This window comes from Microtus oregoni, unplaced genomic scaffold, assembly GCF_018167655.1.
Source record: "Microtus oregoni isolate MIOR12 unplaced genomic scaffold, Mior012 000107F_ref0000227, whole genome shotgun sequence".
Classification (NCBI taxonomy): domain Eukaryota; kingdom Metazoa; phylum Chordata; class Mammalia; order Rodentia; family Cricetidae; genus Microtus; species Microtus oregoni.
In genome coordinates, this window is record NW_024544725.1 from 1,092,638 (window position 1) to 1,119,532 (window position 26,895).

The window sequence follows — 26,895 nt, forward strand, 5'->3', positions numbered from 1 at the left end:
ATCTATGTATGTCTCTCTTAGGGTCCTCATTGTTGTCTAGGTTCTCTGGGATTGAGAATTGTAGGCTGGTTTTCTTCACTTTATGTTTAAAAACCACTTATGAGTGAGTACATATGATAATTGTCTTTCTAGGTCTGGGTTACCTCACTCAAGATGATGTTTTCTAGCTCCATCCATTTGCCTGCAAATTTGAAGATGTCATTAATTTTTTCTGCTGTTTAGTACCACAAGGACATGTGCTCAACTATGGTCATAGCAGCATTATTTGTCATAGCCAGAACCTAGAAACAACCTAGATGCCTCTCAACCAAAGAATGGATAAGGAAAATATGGTACATTTACACAATGGAGTACTACACAACATATTTCTTACAAATTATTCTTTAAATGGCAATTATTTCAAAATGTGATAATTTTAAAAATGTGTTTCTTAAGTCTAATTTCTGTTAGCAAAATTATTACAAATGTCAGGAAATACATAATAAAGCCCTTCATCTAAACTATGGCCCATGTGTCAAATTTTGCCCATTTTCACAAGGCCAACAAGATGAGACTTATGTAATTTTACACTCACCCGTTTCCCTAAAGGTATAGAATATGTGTCATCTGTCATATATTGTTTAGAGTTACCTGAACTCCTATAGAAAAGTTACTAATCTCTAGTCAATATAATTTGTAAATTATAAGCATAAATTTAAGGATGTACAAAGACAGTAAGGTATCCTCCCAGTGAAACAACAGACTAAAATATCATCTCTTTGTGATCATAAGTTACACAGTACACAGAGGATACCGTTTACCCAGAATATATCATAATTTCATAAAAATCAAGCTACATTTTCTTTGTGTGGTGAGGGAATGATGATGGTGACACAGTCCCTTGTTATATAGTATGATTGGCCTGTTAGTCCATATAGAGTCCTGACTGGTCTCAAACTCACAGATATCCTCTTGCCTCTGCCTCCCAGATACTGTTATTACATGAGGGCCACCACAAACTACATCCAATTATTTGCTTTTATTTTTTTTAGATAGCATCTCACTACGTAACTCGAGCCAGCCTAGAATTTTCTATGTACTCCATGTTGGTCTTGAATTCATAATCCTTTTCCCTCTGCTTCCCAAGAGCTGGGATCATAGGTATGAACTTAGCTCAACATTTATTTCCAACTTACTTTTCTCTAATGTTTTCTAAATGTTTGCATTTTTTTCTAAAAACTATCCACCAAGAGACAAATATTTTGGTGCACACTTGTAATCCTGCCACCTGGAAGACTGAGACAAAAGCAACACAAATTCCAGATCTTAAAAAAGGCCACCAAGGGGCTGGAGAGATGGCTCAGTGGATAAGAGCACTGACTGCTCTTCCAGAGGTCCTGAGTTTAATTCCCAGCAACCACGTGGTGGCTCATAGCCATCTGTGATGAGACCTGGTGCCCCCTTCTGGCTTGCAGGCACACATGGAAGGAATGCTGTACACATAATGAATAAATAAATATTTTTTTTAAAAAAGCCACCAAAATGGATTCTTAAGTTTCAAAGCATCTTGAATGCTAATTAGACAATCATAACTTTAGCTGCAGAAAAACTGTAAATGCATCTCCCTGAAAGTAAGAAAAACAGTGCATTAGATATTTGAAGCTGTTAATCCCATTAAGAGACTAATGGGTTAAGAATATTTAGTTCAATTTCTGGAACCAGTATTAATTCACTTTCAATATTTTAGTGTGGCATCAGATATTTCAAAAGGATTTAAAACCAAAAAATGTCAATCAAACTGTTATCAAATAATGTAGAACTTAAAAATATAAAAGTTAAAAAGACGATTATATTTAAGCTTCTATCATATGTCATCAGGTTGTAATATTTATCTAATTTGGATACCTTGCCAAAACACTAGAGCGATTCAAACCAATACCTTCAGAGACAGAGTTATTGTAATTTATAGAAAAGAAATGGCTACTGTGGTCTTAACAATCTTCTCAAGCCACAGGGCCTAATAGCCTAAATAAACTCTCAGGCCTATCTAACCAAGGTCGTATCTAAATCTACCAAGGACTGCTCACAGATATCTCTCAAGGCCTTATGGTCAATACTGAGGGCTTGCAAATATATAAATAAACAAAAAAATAAATAAATACAGCAAAGAAATCTGACAAAGTGTCCTAAAACATTCTTTCAGCTCTTTAGGAGGATCACTTTGAGACAAAGATAATGAGATCACTCTGGCAACACAGTTAAACCTGTCCTTTAAAGTCACTGTTTATGTTGTTAGCCAGGTTTTGAACAACTTCATTTTAAAAACTTCATTATAAAATTATGAGAATCGGTATAAATTTTAAAATCTACTACTATTCCTACAACAGCTATTTATGTGTTCTGCCATAATTTTAGTACATAGTTCTCCAATTAGATATGGTATGTATAAAATCAAACATGATTAAATTAAGAGTTAGCATTAGTTCCAGAATAGCTTGAAAACTTAGACAACAAACCTCTGGAACTCTTATTGTTTTAATATCCATTACAGGAAGTCTAATGTACCTATAAGAACTGTGATAGTCAATCTCCACCGTTAACCTGACTAGACTTAGAATCACATAGGAAATTGGTGAGGCATACTTCTAGGTCTATCTGTGAGGGTGTTTCCAGAAAGGATTAACTAACTGAAAAGTAGGGAGTATCTCAGAATAGGGCCCAGGTGAATAAAAATAGGAAAAGAAGAATAATAGATTTATGACATTGACTATCCCCTGTTTCCTGGCCCATGTGATTGACCTTATAATGTGTCTCTCCTATACCTGTCACCTTAATGGACCAACCCTTTGAAATCTTAAACAAAATAGATCTTTATACCCTTTGCACTATTTCTGTCACTTTTATCACAAGGACAGATGACAAAAAAGTAACTAATTATATATATATATGAAAGTTTACTTGCAAAGAACCCATGTACTGTATGTAACATAAATAAATTTTTTGTAGAAAATGCTTCTCACTATAATAACCTCTTAGAGATATAATGTCCATATAATTAAATTATAATGCCTTGAAAATATGAAATGAGTATAAATTGTCTATGGTGTTATTTTAAGGTTAAAGAACTTTGTCTATGACAAATAAATTTTTTGTTTAAAAAACTGTTCTTATCAAACATATATAAAGTATACCTGCCCTATTTCTGTCTCAAAATAATCATAAATACACTGATTTCCATTTTACAAATGAAAATTTTCAAGTAACTACCAAAGGACACATATCAAAAATTTCAAGTAACTACCACCAACAAACACACATCAAAGTAATTATAAGACAAAAACAAACCCAATCCAAGTCAGATTCTGTAAACATACAATACCATAGTATGCTCACCTCACCAAAAAAAAGGTAAAGAAAAAGAATAAAAAATACTTTTAAAAATAAAATGTTTCTGTTTCTGCAGAAAGAAAGCTACTACATCTTACCCAAAATATGTTTTCATTAGGAAAACTTGGTGGCAAATATTAACCGAGGAAACCATGACCCAATAGCCTATAAAGCTGAAGCTGAGTGAAAATAGCAAACATGTTCCATAAAAGCAATACCAGCCGGGTGGTGATGGTGGCACACACCATTAATCCCAGCACTTAGGAGGCAGAGACAGGTGGATCTCTGTGAGTTCGAGGCCAGGCTGGTCTACCTCTACTCTCCATTAAGAGAATAAAATAAAAATACAGGTCACAGAATGGAAGAAAAAGGTCATAAGTCAAAGTCTGATAAAGAACTTGTTCCCAGAATTCTCAAAACTCATAAGAAAGCAACAAAAATTAAGATGATTCACTAGAAAAAACATGTGCATGACAAATACGTGTTTCGAAAAATCGCCAACAAAATTTGTAATAACAGAAACGGAAGCTCAAAAAAGTGTGATACCACTATACACCTATCAGAAGGAATAAATATTTTAATCTTAACTAGCAATATTAAGTACTTACACAAATTCAAAGAAGCTGGAACTTTCACATGGCAACTTCATTCATAAGTATTTACCCAAGGTAAATGAAGTTCCATTCAAATCAGTATCTACACACAAACTTATATAATGGCCTTAGTCATAATTATTACAAACTAGTAACAATCCAAATGTTTTTTTTTTTTTTTTTTTTTTTGGTTTTTCGAGACAGGGTTTCTCTGTGGTTTTGGAGCCTGTCCTGGAACTAGCTCTTGTAGAATCCAAATGTTTTTTTAACTGAATAATGAATAAGCCAAACTTATTAAGACCACATAACAGGACACTGTACAAGAGTGAAAAGAAAGATCTGACATATACAGCATCACACACACACACACACACACACACACACACACAACAAAGGAAATCAAATTAATACTGTCTAAATATCTGATCTACTTAGTTATCCTATCTCTTCTGAGTATCTACACATGTGTCCTCTAAAAGGGCCTCTAAGTATTCATTTATTCTTGCAGTGATGATTTGCCACACTCTTAATGAACTGAACTGTTCTAGCATATATTTCCTGACATAACAGACTCAAATCTTAGCTAAAAGTGTGAGTCAAAAAAAGTGATTACTTATTTAGTTAGCTGATACAAATGAGGTATTTGTTAATCAAACAGGGCCACTATTCCCTTACTTAACTAATATTTCTATGCTTTGGATCTGAAATGACCAGGTGATGATATTTGAAGGTGCAGGAAGTTTTAGGTGACACCTAGGAGGGGGAAGAAGGTGACTGAATGTCTTGATTTCTCAATACTTTTTCCATTCCTTCTTGTTCTCCTCTTACTTTGCTTCCTGGCAATCACACAAAAAGTAGCCTTGATTTACCATGGCCTCCCCACCATGATGTTTTACCTGGATACAAGCCCAAAACAATGAGAACAAATGATTGTGAACTGAACTCACAGAAACTGTGAAGCAAAATATCTTTCCTCTTCTTAGGTTATTTTCCCAGATATTTTATTAAGTGACAGAAGAATAACTAACACAACTCTCTAATTACATGGCCACACTATATCTCAATAAGCTAGAACTCTACAATTTTGTTTTTAGTATGATGGAAAAGTAAATCATTTAGAACTAAACAACGCTAGCATATAAAACAGATCAAATATCTCCTTTGGTCCCAGTCACATCTTTAAAACAGCATACCAAAACACTCAGAAGCAAATCATAACTCACAGTAAAATTATTTTTCTAATTCCAACCTTAGGAATTGACTTTTTACAGGACTATTTTTCTTTTTACTTTGGCCTAGACTTGTTTACAATGTCTGGATATCATAACCATCTGAAAAACGATGTTGAGGTCCTTTCCAAAGCAGTTTACTATCAACATTTCTAAGAGTACAGCACTGGCTTGTGCAACCTTAAAAACAAAAATACCCCAAAGTTAATCTAATATTCAATGAGAATTGACACCAAGAAACTGAAGGCCAAATTTTATAATAAAATTATATTAAAATGTAAAGCACCCTAAAGTTTGCTTATCTGTGTTCTACTGCATCCTCTATTTCCATCCTTCCATATTATTTGCTACTTTTCATTTTAGTAGATAGTGAGAGTTTATTAATTATACTTCCTATCAACTATGTCAAATACTCTGTGAAATAAACCTTATGCAGCAAACCTACTTTCTGTCTCACACACACTGGGGATTGGGGGCATGACTACAGATGTACAGATTAAAACATGGCAGTAAAATTAGTTACACAAGATAACCTGCAGGAAAATTTACAACATATCTCTATAAGCCAAAGCTAGATATTAAGTAGTTTATCTCTTTAGATCTCTGGCCTGTGCAACTCTTTTCCATTTAAAGAAAAATTTCCAAAATGTACCCAAAAATTAACTATCAAGAAGAGTAGTAAATAATCCTTAGAAATAACATAAGTAAGCATATGTCAAATTCTGACAAAGTACTGAATTTCGTGTGCTTATTAAGTCTTTAGAACTATCACTAAATACAATGATAGCAGCAACCATGGAAACAAGCACAAGCACAGGAAGATAAATATCTTGATTTCCTTCTCAAAAGTAGAAATGAGAAGACTATGAGCACGAGTTTTAAATAATGTGGCCCAAGAAAACAACTGCACCACTGGTTGGTCCTATTATGGAACATCAAGGTAATGATTACTTCTCATGATGAATTAATCAAGGTAGGGAAATGTAGAGGCCCTGCCCTAGAATGAGCTGACCTGAATATTTGGAGACTAGACTGGCTTAAAGATAAACTTGGAAAAACAAGGAAGGGACTTCTATAGGAGAGGGGTGTATTCAATATAAACCTGGCAAGAATATATAAGATATGCAGATGCTCCTGACTCTTTGTGACTATTCATCACTTCAAACATTTGGTGAAGCAAAAATAATGTGAATAAGGATCACTTTAAATGCACGGATTAGCTAATAATAAGTATATAGGTACTAAATATTTTGAACCATTACAAAGATGGCCAAATGGGAATAGGCTACTATTGTTCAAGACTACACTGGAGAGGAAGGATGTTCACCTTGCTTTTTTTCTCTTTCTACTTCAAGGATTGACTGCCTAGCATAGATTTATATTAGCAAGCACACATTACCTGTTTAACTGAAATAATTCTGACTTTCAGGCTTCTAATGGCAGCTGTTCAGCCTAGCCTCTTTTTTCTAACATCTAATCAGTTACTATGCTCTATCTATTCTTGTTCTGCAAGATGTCTCTGATCAGTTATCTTGCTAACCTCTCACTTTTCCTCCAAAATTCTCACTCTCTTTCTATGAATACAACAGTCTCCTGATATTCCCACCTTCAATATTTCACCTATTCCAATCTATCCCCGGGAATGCCACTGTCATTTTTCAAAGCATAAATATGATTCCACTTAATGTTTACATTTACAAAATAAATTTACAGAATAGCTTACATTAACAAAATAAAATTGTAGTCATAAACTTGCTTTAAAAACCTATACAATTCATGTGATTTCACAAAATATTCCCACTCTTACAACACAGACTCATCCCAGTGATACCAGACCTCTACTTTCCAAAGGGAGTACAGTTTTGCTTATACTGTCTCCACCCATTTGAATTGTTTCTTTCACTACTATGGAAATATTATCACTCTAAAATACCCTGATCAAATCCAACCTTCTTCACAATGCCTTATCAGATTTATCCCAAAACCACCATGGCTATCACTGTACCCCTTCTTAAATGATCTTGTGTCACTTACTATAACAATTTCCCAAATTCCTGTCTTTCTCACCTAAATTAAATGAATGAGGGAAGAATATGATTCAGAAATGTATCTTCAGGCATTTCACATTATTGCTCTATAATGTGTTGTCTGTACTCAGTAAGAATTCTAAACACAGCAACAACAAAAACCTAACAAAACAGAATGTCAATGAAATGCCTCATTAACCACTTGCAAGAATAAAATTTGTCTCTTCCTATCCCTCTAAATATTCCTATATATGATCTCCTATGTATTTCTGTATCATCCTATCGGTGATTATAAAGATGCAGAATGACAACTTCAATACCTTTGAATGAAAAGATCAGATTTAGGGAGGTGTTTTTTAAAAATCACATTATAGAAAGGCTGGGACTATGGTTATAACTACCTAAACCCCCAGGATTTTTATATACATGATAATAATTAAGAATTTAATGGGAAAATAAAGAGAACTACTATTTATTAAACACATTCCATATATGAAAGTCAACTTGCTAAGTGTATTAAACGCAGTACTGAATTTCCTTTACATATAAACTTTTGAAAATATCTCTTCTTCCCGTTTATAAAGGTAACATGTAATATCATATATCTATTTAGGGGCTGGAATACAGATTCATCTGCTTTCAATGCTCATGGTCTTTCCTTTATTACTACAGAGCACCATAAAAATTAATTAAAACTTGCAAGTTTTCTCAATCTACCCTGGTTAAAATTTTAATGACTATAGCTTTAAGCTCAAACTGCTTTCATCAATGAATTAAATTACTCCCCAACTAACGCCCTTAAACAAAAACATATTGATAATATAAAAGTACCAGAATTCTAGTACAATATTTATTATATAATATGCAATTTCAAAACTCTATAATCAATTCTTTCATAAAGAAGCAAATATTCACACACCAAAAAATAAACAAACCAAAAAACCCAGAAACTATACAAACTGTAATGTTCATGGAACTAATTCATGAAGAATTCATGGTACTAAAACAAGCTGTTCTTTATGACCCTTGCCCAGGAACAACCAATACCATCTCAAGTAACACCTCTTCCCTGATCCTGACAGAATCCAGGCAAGAGCTAAAATTGCAGCTTCCTGAGGGGTGATGCCCTTTGAAGTTATTATTCCCAGCAGACCTAATTGAGACAGTCCCTGCAAGGGCACTCACAACCAGAGCGTCTTGCTTTCCTTATGTCCCTGTTTCTAAGAATCTTTCCCCAGGAGCCAATGGAGCCCATTTTTTCCCTTCTGCAGGCCCATTTTCTACTTACTATTCAATGGAAACAAACTAATTTTTGATTGAAACCTCGACACATTTTTCCATAGGAAAAACTTTCCAACAATAATTAAGCTCTTCATCTGTATAGCTTGCTATAGTGCATCGATCGAAAACTGTTACTATCCATGGTTTTCTTGTGGGCAAACATGTTCAGATTCAGAAACAATCAATTTGAACACTGCTGAAAGATAATTATAAAGTTGTCAACTGCTCACATAAGCAAGAAAGGTAAACATTGAAAAAAACTTGAAATATATGAGTGGCTATAATTTAATAATTCTTATTTACTCTTACCAGTGATAAGCACAGAGAAATTATTTCTTTTGACATCAAAATTAACAAATTTATACTTGCATTTTTAAAGGATTCCACCACATTTTATATATCCCATTATATATAATAACATATACATAACACAATAAAAATACCTTTATTCTAAAAACTATCACAGTTGAGAAATGTAAAGTTCAAACTTAAAAACCAGAATTTCCAAAGTCAATATCAAAAGGTGTAATGAAAATAAACATAAACTCTATAAATTAAAACTGCTTTTTTTATGAACATCAGCACAAGAAACAAAAACAAAATGGGTCTGCCAACATGTAGCACTAAAATTTCACCCCAAATATTTTAATAGACTTATTTGCTGGGTGAGATCTAACCAATCAAAATGGTTTTAGACAAAGAAGCAGAAATAATACCTTCACCACATTACCTTCACCTTTTGTTTTTACTTCATATGTTTTACCAATTTCCACTGGAGTATTTGTCAAAATTGCAGAGGTAGAAACCTATTGTTAAATATCTACAATTCCTAAAACATACTGCAAATTAAAAAAAAATGTGCGTGCTAATTACAATTTAGAAGACCGTACATTCAAAGTTAAGCACACCTAGACATAAAATAGTAGATATTTGAAAGATCCCTACTTCCCATATAAATACTTGATATTCACAATGAAACAAAATCTCCCCACCCCCATAGTCTAGTTAGATATTTTATCTATGAAGCTACAATTTCCACATTTTAAGAAAATTTAAAATTTTTCATTCATCTCACTTTTAATCAATTCTTAAGAAATTTGGAATATTAAAACACTTTGGAATCACTTAGTTTAAAAATATTTGTCTGTATAAAGATTTCCATTCCACAGTACTTCATTCAATTTATTTCCAAAAAATCTCTTGTTGCAAGTTATTCTAACATGTAATGTAATCTAACTCTAGCTTAAATTAATATAATGGAAAGGGAAAAGGGACAAGTAACCATACAATAATCCAAGGCATGTTTTTCTTGAGCTGGAACAATATTTGAAGACAAAGGCTCACCCTGGTGATTTCGAGGATTCTGACTGAGTCTTACCTCCAAACATTCTGTTGTGAATCAAACTGGTATTCAACAACTATTTTAGGAGGTGTATGGTGGCCTCTACTGGAATACTATGCTTATGATTAAGCGACTAGGAAAGGATCCAACTTTCTATCCCAATAGGTAGGTTTTTATTTTTAAATGTGGCTCGCATTTTGTAACAAAACAACAAAATACCTGTGCACATCTAAGTTCTCATGGCCCAAGTGCAAAACACAGTCAAGTCAGTACAGTTTCAGAAGAAAGAACGGCGGGAAAAGGGGAGAACGGAAGTATTTTGGTTCAACTTGGCTCAGCTTTCCCCAAATCGGTCTTATAAGGTCTGGGAATCACTTTGCCTCTGGTACCCACCAAAGGTTCAGGTATGCAGGCTGGAAAAGGGTTCAGGGTTGAAGGAAAAAAGGCACGAGAAGGGGGAACTGCGAACAGGTAGCAACAGTTCACCTGCACATACTGACTGCCAGTTCTTCAATTAAGGTAAAAGAAAATAGGAGGCTGCAAAGAAATAAGAATGCTGTTACCAAGAAACACTTGTCCCTTAGGATTAAAGTCCCTAGAGTTGGTCACCTTGGTGTGTTTTTGTTTCCCTGAATTCATAAAACACTGAAGTTAAACCATAAGCTCTGGTCCCCAACTCCAATTCTCAGAGAGCAGAGGCAGCATGTTGTAAGAAGAACGCACGGAGTCGTGCAAGGCACCGCGCGTGTCCCCCAGTCCCGCTTCGGGTTGGAAGTGAAGAAACTTAGAACAAACTCTAGCGTGGCCGCACCTCCGGAGCCCGGAGCTCGGGAGGTCAAGCCGCAGCTAGGAATTGGGAGCTCTAGCCCACTGCCCGGTACCCTTTCCCGCCCTCCTTGCTGCCAGAGGTCCGGGCCCCCGGGAAGGGGGTGGGGGCGCTCGCCTGGCACCCCGCTCTCCCGCCTGGCCAGGCTCTCCCGGGACAAGGGGCTACAGACTTGCAGCCGGTCCCGCCCACCACACTCACCTCGCCGCCACCACATGCCCCACCGCTGCTGCCAAACACCTCCATTTCTTGGTCGTCCCAGGTATCCTCCGGAGCAGCGAATGGTAGCATCGCCTCTTCAGGAGCACTCGAACAGGAGCTGCCCGTCTCCAGCACCAGCACACATCCCGCCTGCTGAGCATCCTCGCTGCCGCCTCGGAAGAGACTCCGAGCCCCGTATTCAGTGACCGCTGACCTCGTCACCGGTGGATATCTCAGGAGCTGGGAGAGCGGGGTGTCCGCCGACTGCTGCGTCCAAAGAGAAGACTACTCAGTACTGCCTCCCCTCGAGCAGCAGCCGCTGTACACCTCTTGCTGCCCGCCCCGCAAAGCTCTGCAGGGCTCCCCCCCCCCGCTTCCCCCCCCCCCCCCCCCCCCGCGCTCCCGGGCCCCCTCCCGGCTCCCTACGCCGGCAATATGGCGGCAGCCGCCGTGGTACCTGTATGGCAGTATGGCGCTAGGAACCCCCGTGGCGGCAGCAGCGCAGCGGCGTCACAGGCACGTCAATGGAGGTTCCCCAGCCCGGGAGTGCAGTGGGGTGGGGAGAGGGGGGGAGGGGAGGAGGGACGGGGTGGTTGCGAGGAACGCGTGCTGGGGGCGGGAAGAAGAGGAGGGGGCATGCTGGGCGGGGGAGGCGGGCGAACAGTAGTAAAGCCCACAGCTTTAGCCTGCTAAACCTGCCCACTCCACAGAGCATGCGCGATGCTCCCTACACATGCTCAGCAGGCCTTCCTAAAACTACCTAACTGCCCGCCTGGCAGGAGGATTCCCAAAGAGGATGCTGGCAACTCTGGGGCTCTGCAGAAAGCTTCAGGAGCCCAGGCTCTGCCCTAGGGCCGGCTTGCAGGACCCAACAAAACTCAGGTGTAGTATACACCAAGCCACGCCCATTTCATTACCTAGTAACCAATACTACCAGGGCGGGGATTTTAGACTATAATATAAGCCACCTAGAAGCTAGAGGTAGCAGATCATACATTTAGAAGAAATCAGTATACCTGTGCTCCCCAGTCTCCCACTCCAGTCAATTTGTCTCACTTAAGATGTTCCTGAGAGTCGCCTTCACAGTGCTAATGAACTCACAACGGTTCAATCTCTTGTGTGTCCCAACACAAGAACACACAATGCATATACACACAACTCTAAGCAGACTCTAACCATGGTAACAAAGGCAGGGTGTCTAATGCTAACCCCTACCCACCCCTGGGAATGTATAACACACACACATACACACACACACACACACACACACACACACACACACGTAGTGACAATGTTTCAGTCTTCCTCACATGTGCTTTAACCCTTTGCTATTCTTGGCTCTAGTAATGTAACAGATGAATTAAGTTCCAGCTTACACACAAAGTGGATGATGAAAACCCTCAGTAAAACATTTTCATACTTAAAGTTAAAAAAACCAGTTATTCCACTTTTTGACACCTACAGACTTAAAAGCATTTGCTATAGCAACAAAAACTCAGTCCCTTGGAGAGGTTTCTAATACACTACTTAAAACACACCACCTCCTTGCCCTTTCTACATCTAGAGCTGTTGTGATGTGCCTTCCATTTATTTTACCATCTGCTGTGGAGTGCTAAGAAACCAAAGAGGCCACAGAGGTTGGCAGTGAATTCAAATAAGAATTGCTAATAATGCCCTCTGACTATGCTTAAAATCCAAAGGAATACTGCCTTGCAAAAGTGATACCTTTGAAAATGAGAGCATGAGGCTATAAGACTTGAAAATGTGTGTTTGTATATATGTGTGCTAGTGTGTGTGTCCATAGACTCATGTGAGTAGACTTATGTTTGACAAAAATGAATGATAGTATTCTTAATGAAGTCCAATTTCATTGAGCTCTGAGTCTCATTTTCCTATTGCTTACAAGCTCAATTCTACAACTCTCCTCCCTCTTTTCCGCCTCACTTATTTTTCTCCTTCTACTGAATTATTCCCATCAGCAAAAACATACTCTCTAATTTCTACTTACTATCATTTGATGGATTGTATACCTCCCAATTCTTTTAAATATTTTCTGTACTTGACCTCCAAAATAAAACTGTGCATATTTTCTTCCTACATCACGGATGTCTTGTCTGTTTTGCTGTTCTTCATCTTTATAAATGTCCAATCTTTGAAGCTTCAGTGCTCAGCTCCTGACTTTTGTCTTTCCCACTTTTCTAGTTCTTTACTTATCCCATGCAGATGCATGGTTTAAATCCCATATGTATGATCTCTAGTCATAGAATTTCTTGAAGTCAAGAGTTGTACATTCACAGTCTGTCCAATATATCTGCTTAGATATCTAATATTTTATTCAAATTCAGTTTATTCAAAACAACTCTTAATTTCAGTCCAACCAACCAACTCTTAATTTCAGTCCAACCAACCTGACCCTCCACTATTCCACAAGTTTGCAGTTCATAACTCACTTTACCATATTTAATTTCTACCACCAAATAAAAAAATAAAATTTAACATCCCTATGTGTTTCTTCATTCAGCATCCTCTTTAACACATAGCTATTTGAATGCCTCCTAGATAGATAGATAGATAGATAGATAGATAGATAGATAGATAATAGATATCTCCCATAAATATGTACTCCCCTCAACTCAGTGGTTTTACAAGTCTCCATTTCTCATAAACTTCAATGAGATAAGAAGTGTTTAGTCATTCTTAAATATTTATTTAATATTAGCAGAACAGTGGTGACACATACCTTTAATCCCAATACTCAGGAGGCAGAGGCAGGCAGATCTCTGTGAGTTAGAGGACAGAGCCTGGTCTACAAGAGCTAGTTCCAGAACAGGCTCCAAAGCTACAAAGAAACCCTGTCTTGAAAAACAAAACAAAACAAATGTATTTACTGTTGCTCAGATCCCTTGGAATTGCTTCAGATCAACTTTTCTATTGTTTTCTTGAATTGAGCATATACCTCCTTAACTAATCTTTCAAAATGTACATTTATGGCCTCTCTTCCATCCCAATCTAGTGATCAAAGTTCTTGAAAGTTCTTGAAAGATTCTCCATCTTATCCAAACCTCTCAGTTCTGAATGTAAATACTTTGTCATCTACTTCTTTTTTCCACCATCTTAAACTTCCCTATTCATGGTCAAAAACTGTAGTAAAATCTATGCACTCTTTCCTTTCTCAGACATCCTTTTATCATTTATTATTTTCTTTTCTCTTTTAAATTTTATTTTATTTAATTACTTTTTTATTATTCTTTGGAAAAGTCTTAGGATCACTCTTTATTCTAGACTATCTTAAATTTAGTATAACACAGGCTGTCCTCTCATTTACAATGATCCTTCTGCCTTTGCTTCCAAATTCTGGGATAATGAGCCATACCTCCTGCAATTAAGTCTTATAAACATCCAATACTAACAACTCCCATTTATTAAAAGTTATTATTCTACAGGTATATTATTTTCACAAATTTATTTAGCATTTATAACAATTTGTTAACTCGGGAGGCTGAGGGAGGGGTACTACTTCAGTTTAAGACCAGCAAGAGCCAGGACAGCAAAGGCTACATAACAAAACCTGGTCTTAAACAAGCAAATAAAATTTCTATTTTCTGTATTTTTGACAAGGAATCAGAGCCTTGAAAAAAATCAACAATTTTCTCATATGATATCATACCTTTTAAAAATGGGAAACCTAATATTAAAACATGTCTGATTGAAGCATAATCTAGCCCACTCTGATGCTCCTGAATCATCACTGCTATTAAGTTCCTCTGTCCAGAAGTCTCCTGCAGAAGAGTTAGCCACACTTCTTTTATATTTTCCATGTATTTAATTACTCCTTAATCTTTCTTTTGAACTTTTTGGCACAGTAAATTAATATATTAAGATTTATGTTCATGACACATAAATGGTATCCAATAAATATGATGGATGAAAAACTTCTAGACTCTAACTATACATTGTGTAAAAGCTGTGGGCTGATAGAAAACTGATCAAGACTCAACTCTGCAAAGCTTAATAGTTATTTGATCTGTGCTGACCAAGGCAGAGATACGTTGTATGGTTTTAATTAATACTAGGCAGGTACCATGAAACCTCAATTTTATTAGCGCAAAAAGTACTTGAAATTTTGGTGAAAATGTAAAGACATTTTATTTAAGCATAAAAAGCAAGGATCAGTGAAGACTGAGCTTTTTAGTCTTCTGCAAAGTATATGGAAGGGGGTTACTTTCTATTCCGTCTTCAGGAAGTTTTAATTCTGAAATTGTAAATTTGTCCGTGTTCTGGGTTATCAAATACTATAGCATAGCATGCGAATTTTAAAAATGACTGGCAATATTTTAGTGGTTATGGGATTATAATGCACTATATCCAGTTCTTAATTAATAAATTGTTCATCTCAGAAGTTGACAATACAAGCTCTACCACCATTATAGTACATTTTCTGAGTATTTCCAGAACTAGGGAAAGGGTACACTTAAACCTCCACACTGACTCCTCTACTCTGAAAAATGGCACACATTGGATGACCTGGGTCAGAGGTGAAAGGGGGTGGTCACGTAATTTAAGTGAGAAAAAAAAAGGTTAACTGACCCATCTTGGCCTGACTCCTGGGAGGGGTTGTGAAATATGAAGCTATGGTCTTTGATCACCAGATCACAGACCACCCACAGATCACTGTGGTTCTGATGTCTAAACTTTAACATATAAAAGGTAATATTTGGTGAATGATTATAGAAAGAGCCACATAATCTTACATTGTTTTCTGCCTATTTCTACAAAGATTTTCATGTAAATAAGAGATAACTAAAGTGATACCAGAAAGTATTCAAATACCTTATTTTGGAGATATTCTAAACTAATATTTGGAAATAAGTTTACTTAGAAATAAACATATGAGACTTGTATTTAGAAAAACAGTAATTTTAAGTGTATAAGTATGAATAAGTGTTTAGTTATCTTTAAATCGTACCTTAGCCATTTCAGAGTACTTTTACTTTAAAAATGCTAATATTGAGCCTCTAAAAATCAAATTGCAAAAAGCAAAGGAATTCACACTTACTGGTAAAATGCAAGCTCACTATTTTCTGTATTACAAAATTAATGATATTAAACGTAAGTAAATTGTAAATAAGATAATAATTTAATAAATTTTCATCTTTGGAAGTTACTAAAGTATATATTATGTAGAAAGTGAAATTCATTTGCATTATTTCAGTTGGCTAACCCTCAGTTGTAGTTTACTAAGACTTTTAAGAAAGGTACTTATATTATGTGATTTAGCTAAAAGTTCACTCTCACTTCATTCGAATAATAGTATCTATTACAACACAATTCTTCTATATTATATATAAACAAAATACCAAAACCCCAAATCTTGTTTTCTTATTTCTAAATCTCTTTAAGACAGAACAAAATATATGTTTATATTGTTATTTTCTGGGTGGAAAAAATATAGTTTTTTTTTTCCCTAAGTGTACTGGTAGTAGGGTGATCAGATGTTAGAATGACTGATCTACTCAACAGGAAATGAATTTCTACAATGATGTAAACAAAGAAGATAACAAGCCATATTTCAAAAAATAGATATATTTTTATAAGTCAAAGCAATAACATCAGATATAAAGCTAATCTGGATGCAATATCCTTTACAGCACTGTTTACTGAAGTTGAATGAAGAAACCTGGCAGATTATTCAGTCAGTGTCTCTTTCTAAACTCACTGTCTGCAATTTAAGTTCTTTCCAAACCTTGACCTTTACTGAGGGAAATTCTAAGTGTATACAGCATCTTGTGCAAACTTTGAGCATATCTTCAATCAAAAGAAAAATTTCTCATCCCTGAGGCTCAATGTTGAAGCACTTAAATAAAATCTTAGCACTAAACAGACAAAGGCGGGACTGTGAGCTACAAGCCAAACTGAGATACACAATCTGTCTATCCTTTCCCCTCCCGTCTATTCCCCTTCCCTTCCATCCTCTCATCGCCTCTCCTTTCCTTCCCTTGTCCCTCTCTCTCTATCTGTCGCTGTTCGTATCTGTTTGTTTCCCTAACACATGTACATGCACATGCACACAACACACACAGAGACATACACAGAGAAATCAGCATTTTTAATTGAAAAGAATTCTAATCACTGCTCAGTAAGTTTATAAATAAAACTTAAATTAAACTGAACCATATAATTTCATACTTATTAACATGTTATTCTAAGTGATTGGTAAATATGTATCAGGATCATTTGCAAATCTCATCAATACACAAATTACTGAAGACATCACCAGTGTTTCTGGTTCATAAAACCTAGGTTGAGAACTGAGATTTTTCAATTCTACCAAGGTATATGGTAATTTTGATACAGCAAGAAAGTAGAATCTAAGAACTATTATTCTAATTCATAATTAGTCAAAGTAAGAAAGATATTCTAGAAAAAAATTGATTCCTCAAGCATAGACTATTCAGTCAAATTTCAGATCTTTAGGACTCAGAGCTAAAACTAAGAGGAATTTGTTAAATGAGTGCAAATTTAAACTACAAAGAATGTTATAAACAAAATCTTTCATAAGATCAAACACTATAGATTCACTTTAAAACTTCTATAAATTGTTGGAACTTTATATTACTGTATGTAGCTGAACATAATAAAAAAGTATCCTTTATCCTGATAGCTTGGTTAGCAATTCAACTGGGAAATTGGGCAAAATTAGATGCCTACAGAAGAATATGGATACAAATATATTCAGAGTAGAAATATACTGGGTAATGGATAGGTTATTTATAATCAGTGTGTCAGAGATAGCAGGTTGAAATTTAAAGGGAGTTTATTATTATTATTATTATTATTATTATTATTATTATTATTATTATTATCGCCAGTGTTAGGACAACTTCAACTTCGGGGAAATGTTGTCTAGCACCCTGGATAGCTCCTTGAAAGGCATTCAGATTTCAGTCCAAGCCTTGCTTGCTTCACTAAGTACCTCCCCACTTTTTCCTTATCAGAATCTTTATGTTAGAGGAGTCCACACATTTATATAATTTTAAGTTTCTCGGAAATCAAAGGTGGAAGTTATTTTCATTTTGAAGTTGTACTGTGGTTCTCAACCTTCCTAATGCTGTGACCCTTTAATACAGCTCATCATGTTGTTGTGGTGACCCCCAACCGTACAATTATTTTTATTGATACATCATGACTGTAATTCTGCTACTGAGTGGTGTCTCAGTTCCTGAGACCATTTGGAATATGTGTTTTCCAATGGTCAAGACACACGGGTTGAGAAACACTGACCTAGAGTATCAAATGACAGGAAACATATGGAAGCATAACTAGAGCAACACAGAGGTATTTACAATCACAAAAAGGCCTGGGAGAGTCTTTAAACAAAACAAAGCTTTTCAAACTAAGTATGGAATTCATCAGAGTGGCATATACATACAATTCCAGCACTTGGAAAGCCAAGACAGAAGAACTGTGGCAAGTTCAAGTCTAGCCAGGGCTATAGTGAGTCCTTGTCTTAAAAGTGTGGTAAGACTGGCATACGGCTTAACATGATGATGAACACTTGTAATCCTAGCATTTAGTAAACTGAAACAAGAGTATTCCAAGTTTGAAGTCAGTCTAAGCTATGTAGCAAGATTTTGTAATATAAATATGTAGCTAAACAAATAAATAGAGATGAAAACTAAAATAAAATTTTATCTTTATAAAACCAAATATATGTTTCTCTCAGTATCCATGGTAGTTTCCATGCAGGAATTTCTATAAATAAATACTTAGGTTCCTTATATTAAATTCTATTTACACTATATATATATATATATATATATATATATATATATATATATTTATATATGCTCTATGTACATTAAATCATGTCTAAAGTATTTATAATACTTTAGGCAATGTAAATGCTACATCAACACATATGTTTCTTAGTAAATAAAGACAAAGAGAAAAATCCCACATATTCAATACAAGCACATTTTTCAAATATTTTGTATGGAATTTGTACACAAAAGCTATGAATATAGAGGCAAGTGAGTATTTATTAATTCAACATTCATTTGGCAGTATGTTTGTGTCCTGCATATCAACCTCAAAGCCTTTCATAAATGATGGACATACTCTACCATTAAGCTACATCCCCTGCACCTATATGATTTTTTGAATTGACTTAATTTCCAATTTTGTGATGTCTTTATGGTCACTATTGTAAAATGTTTCTTAAAAATGCACCCTATTTTAAAAACATGCCAAGGCAACAGAACTTGTATCTAACTTCTCTTCTGTACCTTTGACTGTTTATTGTATTTATTGGAAATTTAATTAAACAGATGAACCTACTCTCTGGCAAAGCTACAATAGTAGTATTTCTTGTCCCATAAATTTTAATTCATTTGGTAAAAGTAGTTTAAGTTAAAGTCTTCTTATACTAGTTACTGAAATTGAATTTAATACCTATCATATTATAATACCTCATTGTTTATCATAGGACAGTCGGATGAAGAACTGTATTTAAAAAAAACTAAACTTACAGGCCTATTAGACTTTTTAAAAAGTAAAATATTAACACTGTAATATATCATGCCACTAGAAAAAATAACTAGCCTTATATGAAGGAATACCAGTATGGCATCATAATAAAGTAATACTCCTGGAGCTTTTTTTTTTTTGCAACTTCACTTTTTAGAAAATACAAATTAGAGTTCCATTATATTTTAATGTACAGAGAAATGGAAAAATCATTACATCCTAACAACAACAACTTAGACAAAAATATAAACAAACAACAAAATCATAACATTCTCTTTTTTTCTGATGGCCATGGGAATAAAATCTAAGGACTCATGGATGATAGGCAACCATTCTAGTACTTAACTTCATTCCAAATCCAAATAGACTTCAATATTCCTCTCTTGAAGTGAAGAACAAGGCCCAAAACCATTACAGATGGAGAAGATTGAAATAACTCTCTCAATCGATTTGATAAATGCCATCTATATTGGAATAATTAAATCAAAAGCAGAATGCATGTGCTGTTCAAGTATTCACCGGATATTCATGAAGATAGATTCAATCCTAGGTGACAAAACAAATTTTCGGCTATTTCAATGTTTAAGCTAATATAAAGTTTGCTATCAAATAACTGTGGAATTGAATTTTAAATCAGTGCTTGAAAGATGCCTAGAAAATCCCACATATTTGAAGTTAGAAACTTTCTCAATAAACCATCAATTAAAAGAAATGTTACAGCTGGGAGGTGGTAGTGCACGCCTTTAATCCCAGCACTTGGGAGGCAGAGGCAGGTAGATCTTTCTTTCCAGGACAGGCTCCAAAGCTACAGAGAAACCCTGTCTCAAAAAATCAAAAAAAGGAAGGTTGTGCAAAGGTAATTTAAAAATAGTTTAAATGAAGACAAATGAAAGTAGAACTAAGAACTTAATTCAGTGCTGAACTTCTTGTTTTTCAAGATCCAAAATTAAATCCTCATTACTTCAAAAATAAATAAATCAATACATAAAAAGGAATACATTATAATTTGAGAAATTCATCCAAAGAAGCTCTTGGAATGAAATTTACAATATTAAATGCTTTGATTAAAGAAGCAATACCTTGTCATCAATGGAAATATATACCTTAGTAAAGTATAAACAGAAGAAATTTTAAATGAAGCAAGAAGAAGGAAGGAGAAAATAAGACCACCTATGAATTTAATTCAAAATAAAAACAAAGAGCCGGGCGGTGGTGGCACACATCTTTAATCCCAGCACTCGGGAGGCAGAGGCAGGTGGATCTCTGTGAGTTTGAGACCAGCCTGGTCTACAGGACTGGCTCCAGGACAGGCTCCAAAGCCACAGAGAAACCCTGTCTCGAAAAACCGAAAATAAAAAAACAAAGAATATTAGTAAAATTAACTCTATCACCTCTTCGAAAAGATTAATCAAATCAGAAAACAATAAATTTTTTGCCAAAAAACACAAGATAGAAATTGCTAATATTGAACAATGAAATAGAGGATAACATTACAAATGGATGTAAAGGAATATTAAAGACAACTTCCATCCTCTAAAATCAACAACTTCAAACAATCACTAAAGAGTTTATTTACTATTCTGTATGTTGTTATATAAAAGAAATGACCTAATCACTCATGACATAATATGGAAGAAAATTGAAAATACTAAGTGAAATTAAATGTCCACAAAGTACATATTTCTCTGATATAAACAGAGAAAATTTCCAAAATAGGCAAATAATAAAAACACTAAAGTGTGGCACTAAAGAGGCACACAGTCCAATATAATAGAATAGAGAAATAAACCCATACAGCTACAGCCACCTGATTTTTGACAAAGATTCCCAAAATATTCACTGGAGAAAAAAGAAAGTCGCTTCACCAAATGGTTCTGGAAACTGGATATGCACATCTCTCAACTTGCACAAAAGTCAATTTAACGAGGCCAGCTGGCCTGGGTCTGAAAAAACCTGGGATAAAACCGGACTCTCTGAACATAGCGGACAATGAGGAATACTGAGAACTCAAGAACAATGGCAATGGGTTTTTGGTCCTACTGCACGTACTGGCTTTGTGGGAGCCTAGGCAGTTTGGATGCTCAACTTACTAGACCTGGATGGAGGTGGGGGTTCCTTGGACTTCCCACAGGGCAGGGAACCCTGATTGCTCTTCGTGCTGAGGGGGGGGGACTTAATTGTGGGAGGGGGAGGGAAATGGGAGGCGGTGGCGGGGAAGAGACAGAAATCTTTAATAAACAAATAAATTTAAAAAAAATGGATCATAAAGTCCTTAATGTGAAATCCATAGACTTTGGAACTACTTGAAGAAATCACAAAGAAAATATTTCAAGCTACAAACATAGGCAGGAACTTTCTGAATGAGAATACAGATTCTTGGGAAATAGTAACAAGAATTAGCAAATGGAATTTTAAGGAATTAAAAACCTTCTGGACAGCAAGAGAACTAATTAAATTAAGCCCTACTAAATGGGAGGAGATCTTTACCAGCTAGTCATCTGCCAGGATATTCATATCAAAAGTAAAGAACTCAAAAAAGTAAACACCAAAGGAACACTTAATACAATCAATAATGGAAAAATAAATTGAATCTAGAGTTCTTAAAAGAAGCTCCTAGCCAAAAAATACATTAAAAATATCCAACATCTCTAGCTATCAGTGAAATGTCAATGAAAACTACATTGAGATTCCATGTCATCTTAGTTAAAATGGTTTTAATTTTTTAAAAAAACACATTCTGACAAGAATGCTGAAAATGTGGACCCTATATACCACTTTGTATGAGTACAAATTAGTGTAGGCATGAAAGAAATCATTAACAGTTTCATAAAATTTGAACTACCATGTGATACTGCTCTAACACTCCAGGTAATATCTCCAAACAATCAAACTAGAGATAACTACATCAATTCATTATAGGCAAGAAATGCACTCAGTCTTAACATCATTTGCAGTAAAATGGATCAATCAGGAGGACATAATAATAAAGGAACTAACTAATCTATCTATCTATATCTTTATCTATAACTTTTCTCAGATGTGGAACCTAGAAAAGACATTCAGTTAGAAAGAGAAATATTTGGGTAGAAGAATGGGATTAGTATGAGTGGGAAGAGTCTGGAGAGAGACAAAAGAGCATAAGAAGACTCAATATGATATACATATATGGAGATTCAATCAAATTGATGCTTTTGTGTAAGTAACATACTAAATATAAATGTTGAAAAATCAAAAGTTGAATGGTTTGTACTGTGAAACTTTAAAATTTTTAAAGATGTAGTAAACACCAGATTGTACTATTTAGGTAAAAAAATATTAAGTACAGAGTAAAGGAGGAGAATATATGCAGAGGCAGTTGACTTTAAACAAAGTGAAAATGGCAATTTAATGAAGAAATGATACACATTTTGATTGAATATGTTATAAAATTGGATATCCATGTGGAAGATAATGAACTTGGATCCATTCTTTGCAAATATACAAAGAATAACTGAAACAAATTATAAGTGTATATGTAAAATTTAATATCTATACATTTTTAGAAGAGATGACGCAAAGAAGGAAAATATGATCCTTTGTTAAGCAAAGATTTTAGATTTGGCAATGATTTCATGAAGAATTCTACTTCATTAAACTTTATATTATTTGATCTTATAAAAAACTTATTAAGAGAAAGAAAAGACAGGCCATGAAGAGAAAATAATTTGAAATTTATGCCATTTTTATGTTTGAGCAATTTGACAGTCCCTCTACAGAAGATGATACAATAAACTGGCAATTATTTTAATTGTTATTAGAAACCTAAGGAAACAAATATGAGTGTAAAACTGTTCATGCAAACAATTGAAACTATGAATAAAAATGACTCACGCCAAAAAAAGGGGGAAACAAATGAAGGAATATTAAACATCATTAGCAATTATGGAAATCTTCATTAAAACCCCAATAATATACTACTACACACTTACTAACGTAACTAAAATCCAAGTCACCAAGAAAACTCAAGCAATAAAAAGTTCTGAAGAATATAAGCATAAACAGCTCTCTTCAGTTGTTACTGGAAGTGCAAGTGGCATAGCCAATTTGGAAAAGTGGCTGCCTATTTTCTAAAGTGTTAAACATACACTTATAAGACTTAGCTTCTCACTGCAGCACACTCACAAAGGGGAATTAAAAATGTCTGTTTCCACAGTAAGCACTGTGAGAGTATTTAGAGGCTTCCATTCTTGTTGTCTTGCTTTGTTTCCTGGTTCTTGAGACTGAACTCTGTCCCGTGCATGCTAGGCTCTATCTCTGAACTGCATCTGTACCCCATTGAAGGTTGTCTAAATGTCTCTCTAAATTTCCCAGTCCAGTTTAAGAATGCTGTGTGGCCCAGACCAGCCTTGAGTTAAGAGGCTCGCCTTAGCCTCCAGAATAACTTGGGTTACAGGTTCAAACTCTGACGTTAGGTGTGTGTGAAAGTGCTTTTTTTTTTAAGCTGATTTTCCGATAAACCCCTAAACTGGAAATCCCCAACCAGCCTTCTAAGTGAAAAATATATAAACAATGTGTGGAACATCAATTCAAATGAATGCTAGGCAACAATTGAAAGAATGGAACTAAATGGAAACAAAAAAATGGCAGATTACAAATCCATTCTTTTCAGGTGAAAAAAAAATCACACCTAAAAAGCTTCAGTCTCTAAATTATGGATGACATCTTGGATAATAGCAAATTCAGAAGAAGAAGGCCACTAAGTGGTGGCTGGATACTAAAGCAGAATGTTCTTTTTCAAAGGCCTGAAGTTTGCTAGACTGATAAAAATGTTCATTTTCATTTTCAACTACTAGTCAGAGTTGCATTATTATATGCATTTTAGTATATAAAAAGTATCCCTTAATAAGCCTGTCATATAAGACTGTTCATTACATAAACAAAAAGGATACACACACCCAGACACACAAAGTATGACTAATAATAAAAGCCAATTGTAGTGACATAAACCTGTTATTCTAGTAACTGGGAGGCTAAGACAGGATTGTGAATCCAAGGCTAACCTAAACTGAATCATAGGCTGTGTTTCAAAAAAAAAATACTGAAAGGTAATGTTGAGAATGTGACTGACAGAGTAGCAAGTTAAAAGTGGGGAGTCAGCAAGAAGGTATTCTGAGGGACAAGCAGAAGATTTCAATAGATAGAGATGTTTGCAACCAAACTAGCTCTTGCAACCATATCTATGGGTGGAGGTGTTTATGTCCTGATTGTACAAGCACACTTACACTCCTTTTTAGCAATAGCCTGCTCTGTCACCTGATTTTCCCCTCCCACTAACACACTGAGTCACTGTCCTTCCAGAATTTCATGCAACACAAGCTACACAGTCCCTGCAATTGTGCAGAGCACCTGAAAATTGAAGGCTAGAGTGAATCCTCTGACATGCTATTTCCTAGAGATTTCCACTCCACCTAAAAGATTTTGATAGATATAGTAAAAATAAATATATCCAAATTTACCTAGTTAACTTACATATTGTATTTGGATATTGCCACATATTATTGTTATTCTTTCTATTGCTTTAGTAAGTAGTACAGAAATCACTTACCATCCAAAATATATTTGACTGGCTTTTCTTTAACATACTATACAAGAGAAATGAGAATGATTCTTTGAGTTCCCTTAGACTTATTTTCTTTGAACTGAAAGAAATGTAGCTTAAAATATATATGGGAAAACAATTTTTTTCAAATGTAACATCAATATATGATATTTGTGTAAACAATACTAAGACTAATGGTGTAAATATCTTCTCTAAAAATACAAGGTAATGTTCCTTCTTTTGAACGTATTTTTACAGTTTCTCATGACCATTTGGGTCTGCTATTGACTTTTTGATTGTCACACAGTTACACTGTAACATTACCACTAATTAATTTGAGATGGAAGTGTTTCCCAGAAAGTAGTAGTACTTTAAACATCTTCAAATAGAAATGATTTAACATCTTCAAATAGAAATAGTAGTCGTAAGACTAGTCTGTTTAGTAACGAACACACCTCCTAACCAGGTGGCTGCATGCCATTGCTAATTATCCAATTGCTTAATCTTAATTACGCCTTCTTTTTTAAAGCAAATGAGTAGTAGGAAAGGTAACACATTTACTCTCTCTCTTTCCATATATATATATATATGAATATATACAACTTATGCTGCATATGCCCCAAAACAATTTAAGGACCCACATTGTTTATCTTCACTGGAGCAAAGAAATGGAAATTAAATAAATGACTCAATTTAATAGAAGTTAAATTATCCACAGAGATCATCCATCCTCTTTACACAGAGTTTATCAAATTGTAATAATCAACTAAATGCCTCCATGGCATCCCACCTCCCTCAACGTTTCTTTTTTCTTTCTAAAACCCCTCTCACTTCTGCCTTGCCACTGTCCTCTCACCCCTTCTGCCCTTTCATTCTCCCTCTTGACACACTTACTCCCTCCTGTCCCTTGAGAACTCCTTTTCTATTCCTTGCATTCTCCCCTTAACTACTTCACTGTATCCTTACCAAGCCCAGCCCCCAAACCCATGTCTCCTTCTGCTGCCCTTTATTACCTTGTCCATTTACCTGCTTCCCTGCCTCTCTTCTGATTTAAGGACCATCTATCAATAATTACCACCTATTAACTGACACTATAACATAAATATCCTTTTCTGGGTAACTTTTTTTTTAATTTCTGAAGTTAAACTTATTCCGTATTTGACACTCTAGGCTACTGGATTTGTGAAACTCAAGCTATTCACCTTTCATGGTCTTTAGCCTCTTAGGCCTTTGACTGAGTTCCTATTGTAATTTTTAAAAGTAGTAACCATATTCTCTGCTATTCTCCTTGGAATATTGTTTTAAAATGGGAGTGCTAGTATGAGTGTGCTTAATAAAATGTATAATTCCAAACATAATGTAAAATGTATAATTCCAAACAAAATAAAATGTATAATAAAATGTATAATTCCAAACATATCATATGATAAATAATATTTATAAAATTTACAAGAAAATATTTCTTTGCTGACCAAGTGCTTAATTCTAGTACAAGAAATAGAGTTGTGAGTCTAAATATGATAAGATCTTGATTCCAGCAAATGATTTATACACTATCTACTTACATATCATAATTTTCCTATTCTACCAGTGTCCTACAATAAGAGTTTCTATCATGTAGTTATGATAGCACTGTGAAATCTAAATATTCTTCAATAATTATTGAAGAACGAGCAATAGCTAAACTACAGAAAGAACAGCAATGATCTGTATATATAAAAATACATAAAATTTGAGGATACACTCATGCAAGCCTCTAACAGTATAGTGGCTAACATATTACCCCTAGTAAACCACTTAAAGTAGCAATACTAAGCTCCAGTAGTCTAAAACAGTTAATAAAACGCATTTATTCAGGAAAAATATTAAGCCTGTCTTCAGCAAATAAGCAGCGGTTTTCAAAGTATTAGGTCACAGAAGCTCACC

The 26,895-nt window shown here is 35.0% G+C and overlaps 1 protein-coding gene across 1 annotated transcript in view; it reads right to left on the reverse strand.

Moving 5' to 3' along the window:
- The window catches only part of LOC121443466 (ribosomal protein S6 kinase alpha-6-like), a 160,084-nt gene that overhangs the window by 81,109 nt on the left and 52,080 nt on the right, over window positions 1–26,895 (reverse strand). Inside the window, 1 exon segment of the mRNA XM_041645216.1 lies at window positions 10,866–11,132. Within this exon segment, the coding sequence (XP_041501150.1) occupies window positions 10,866–11,132 (267 nt within the window).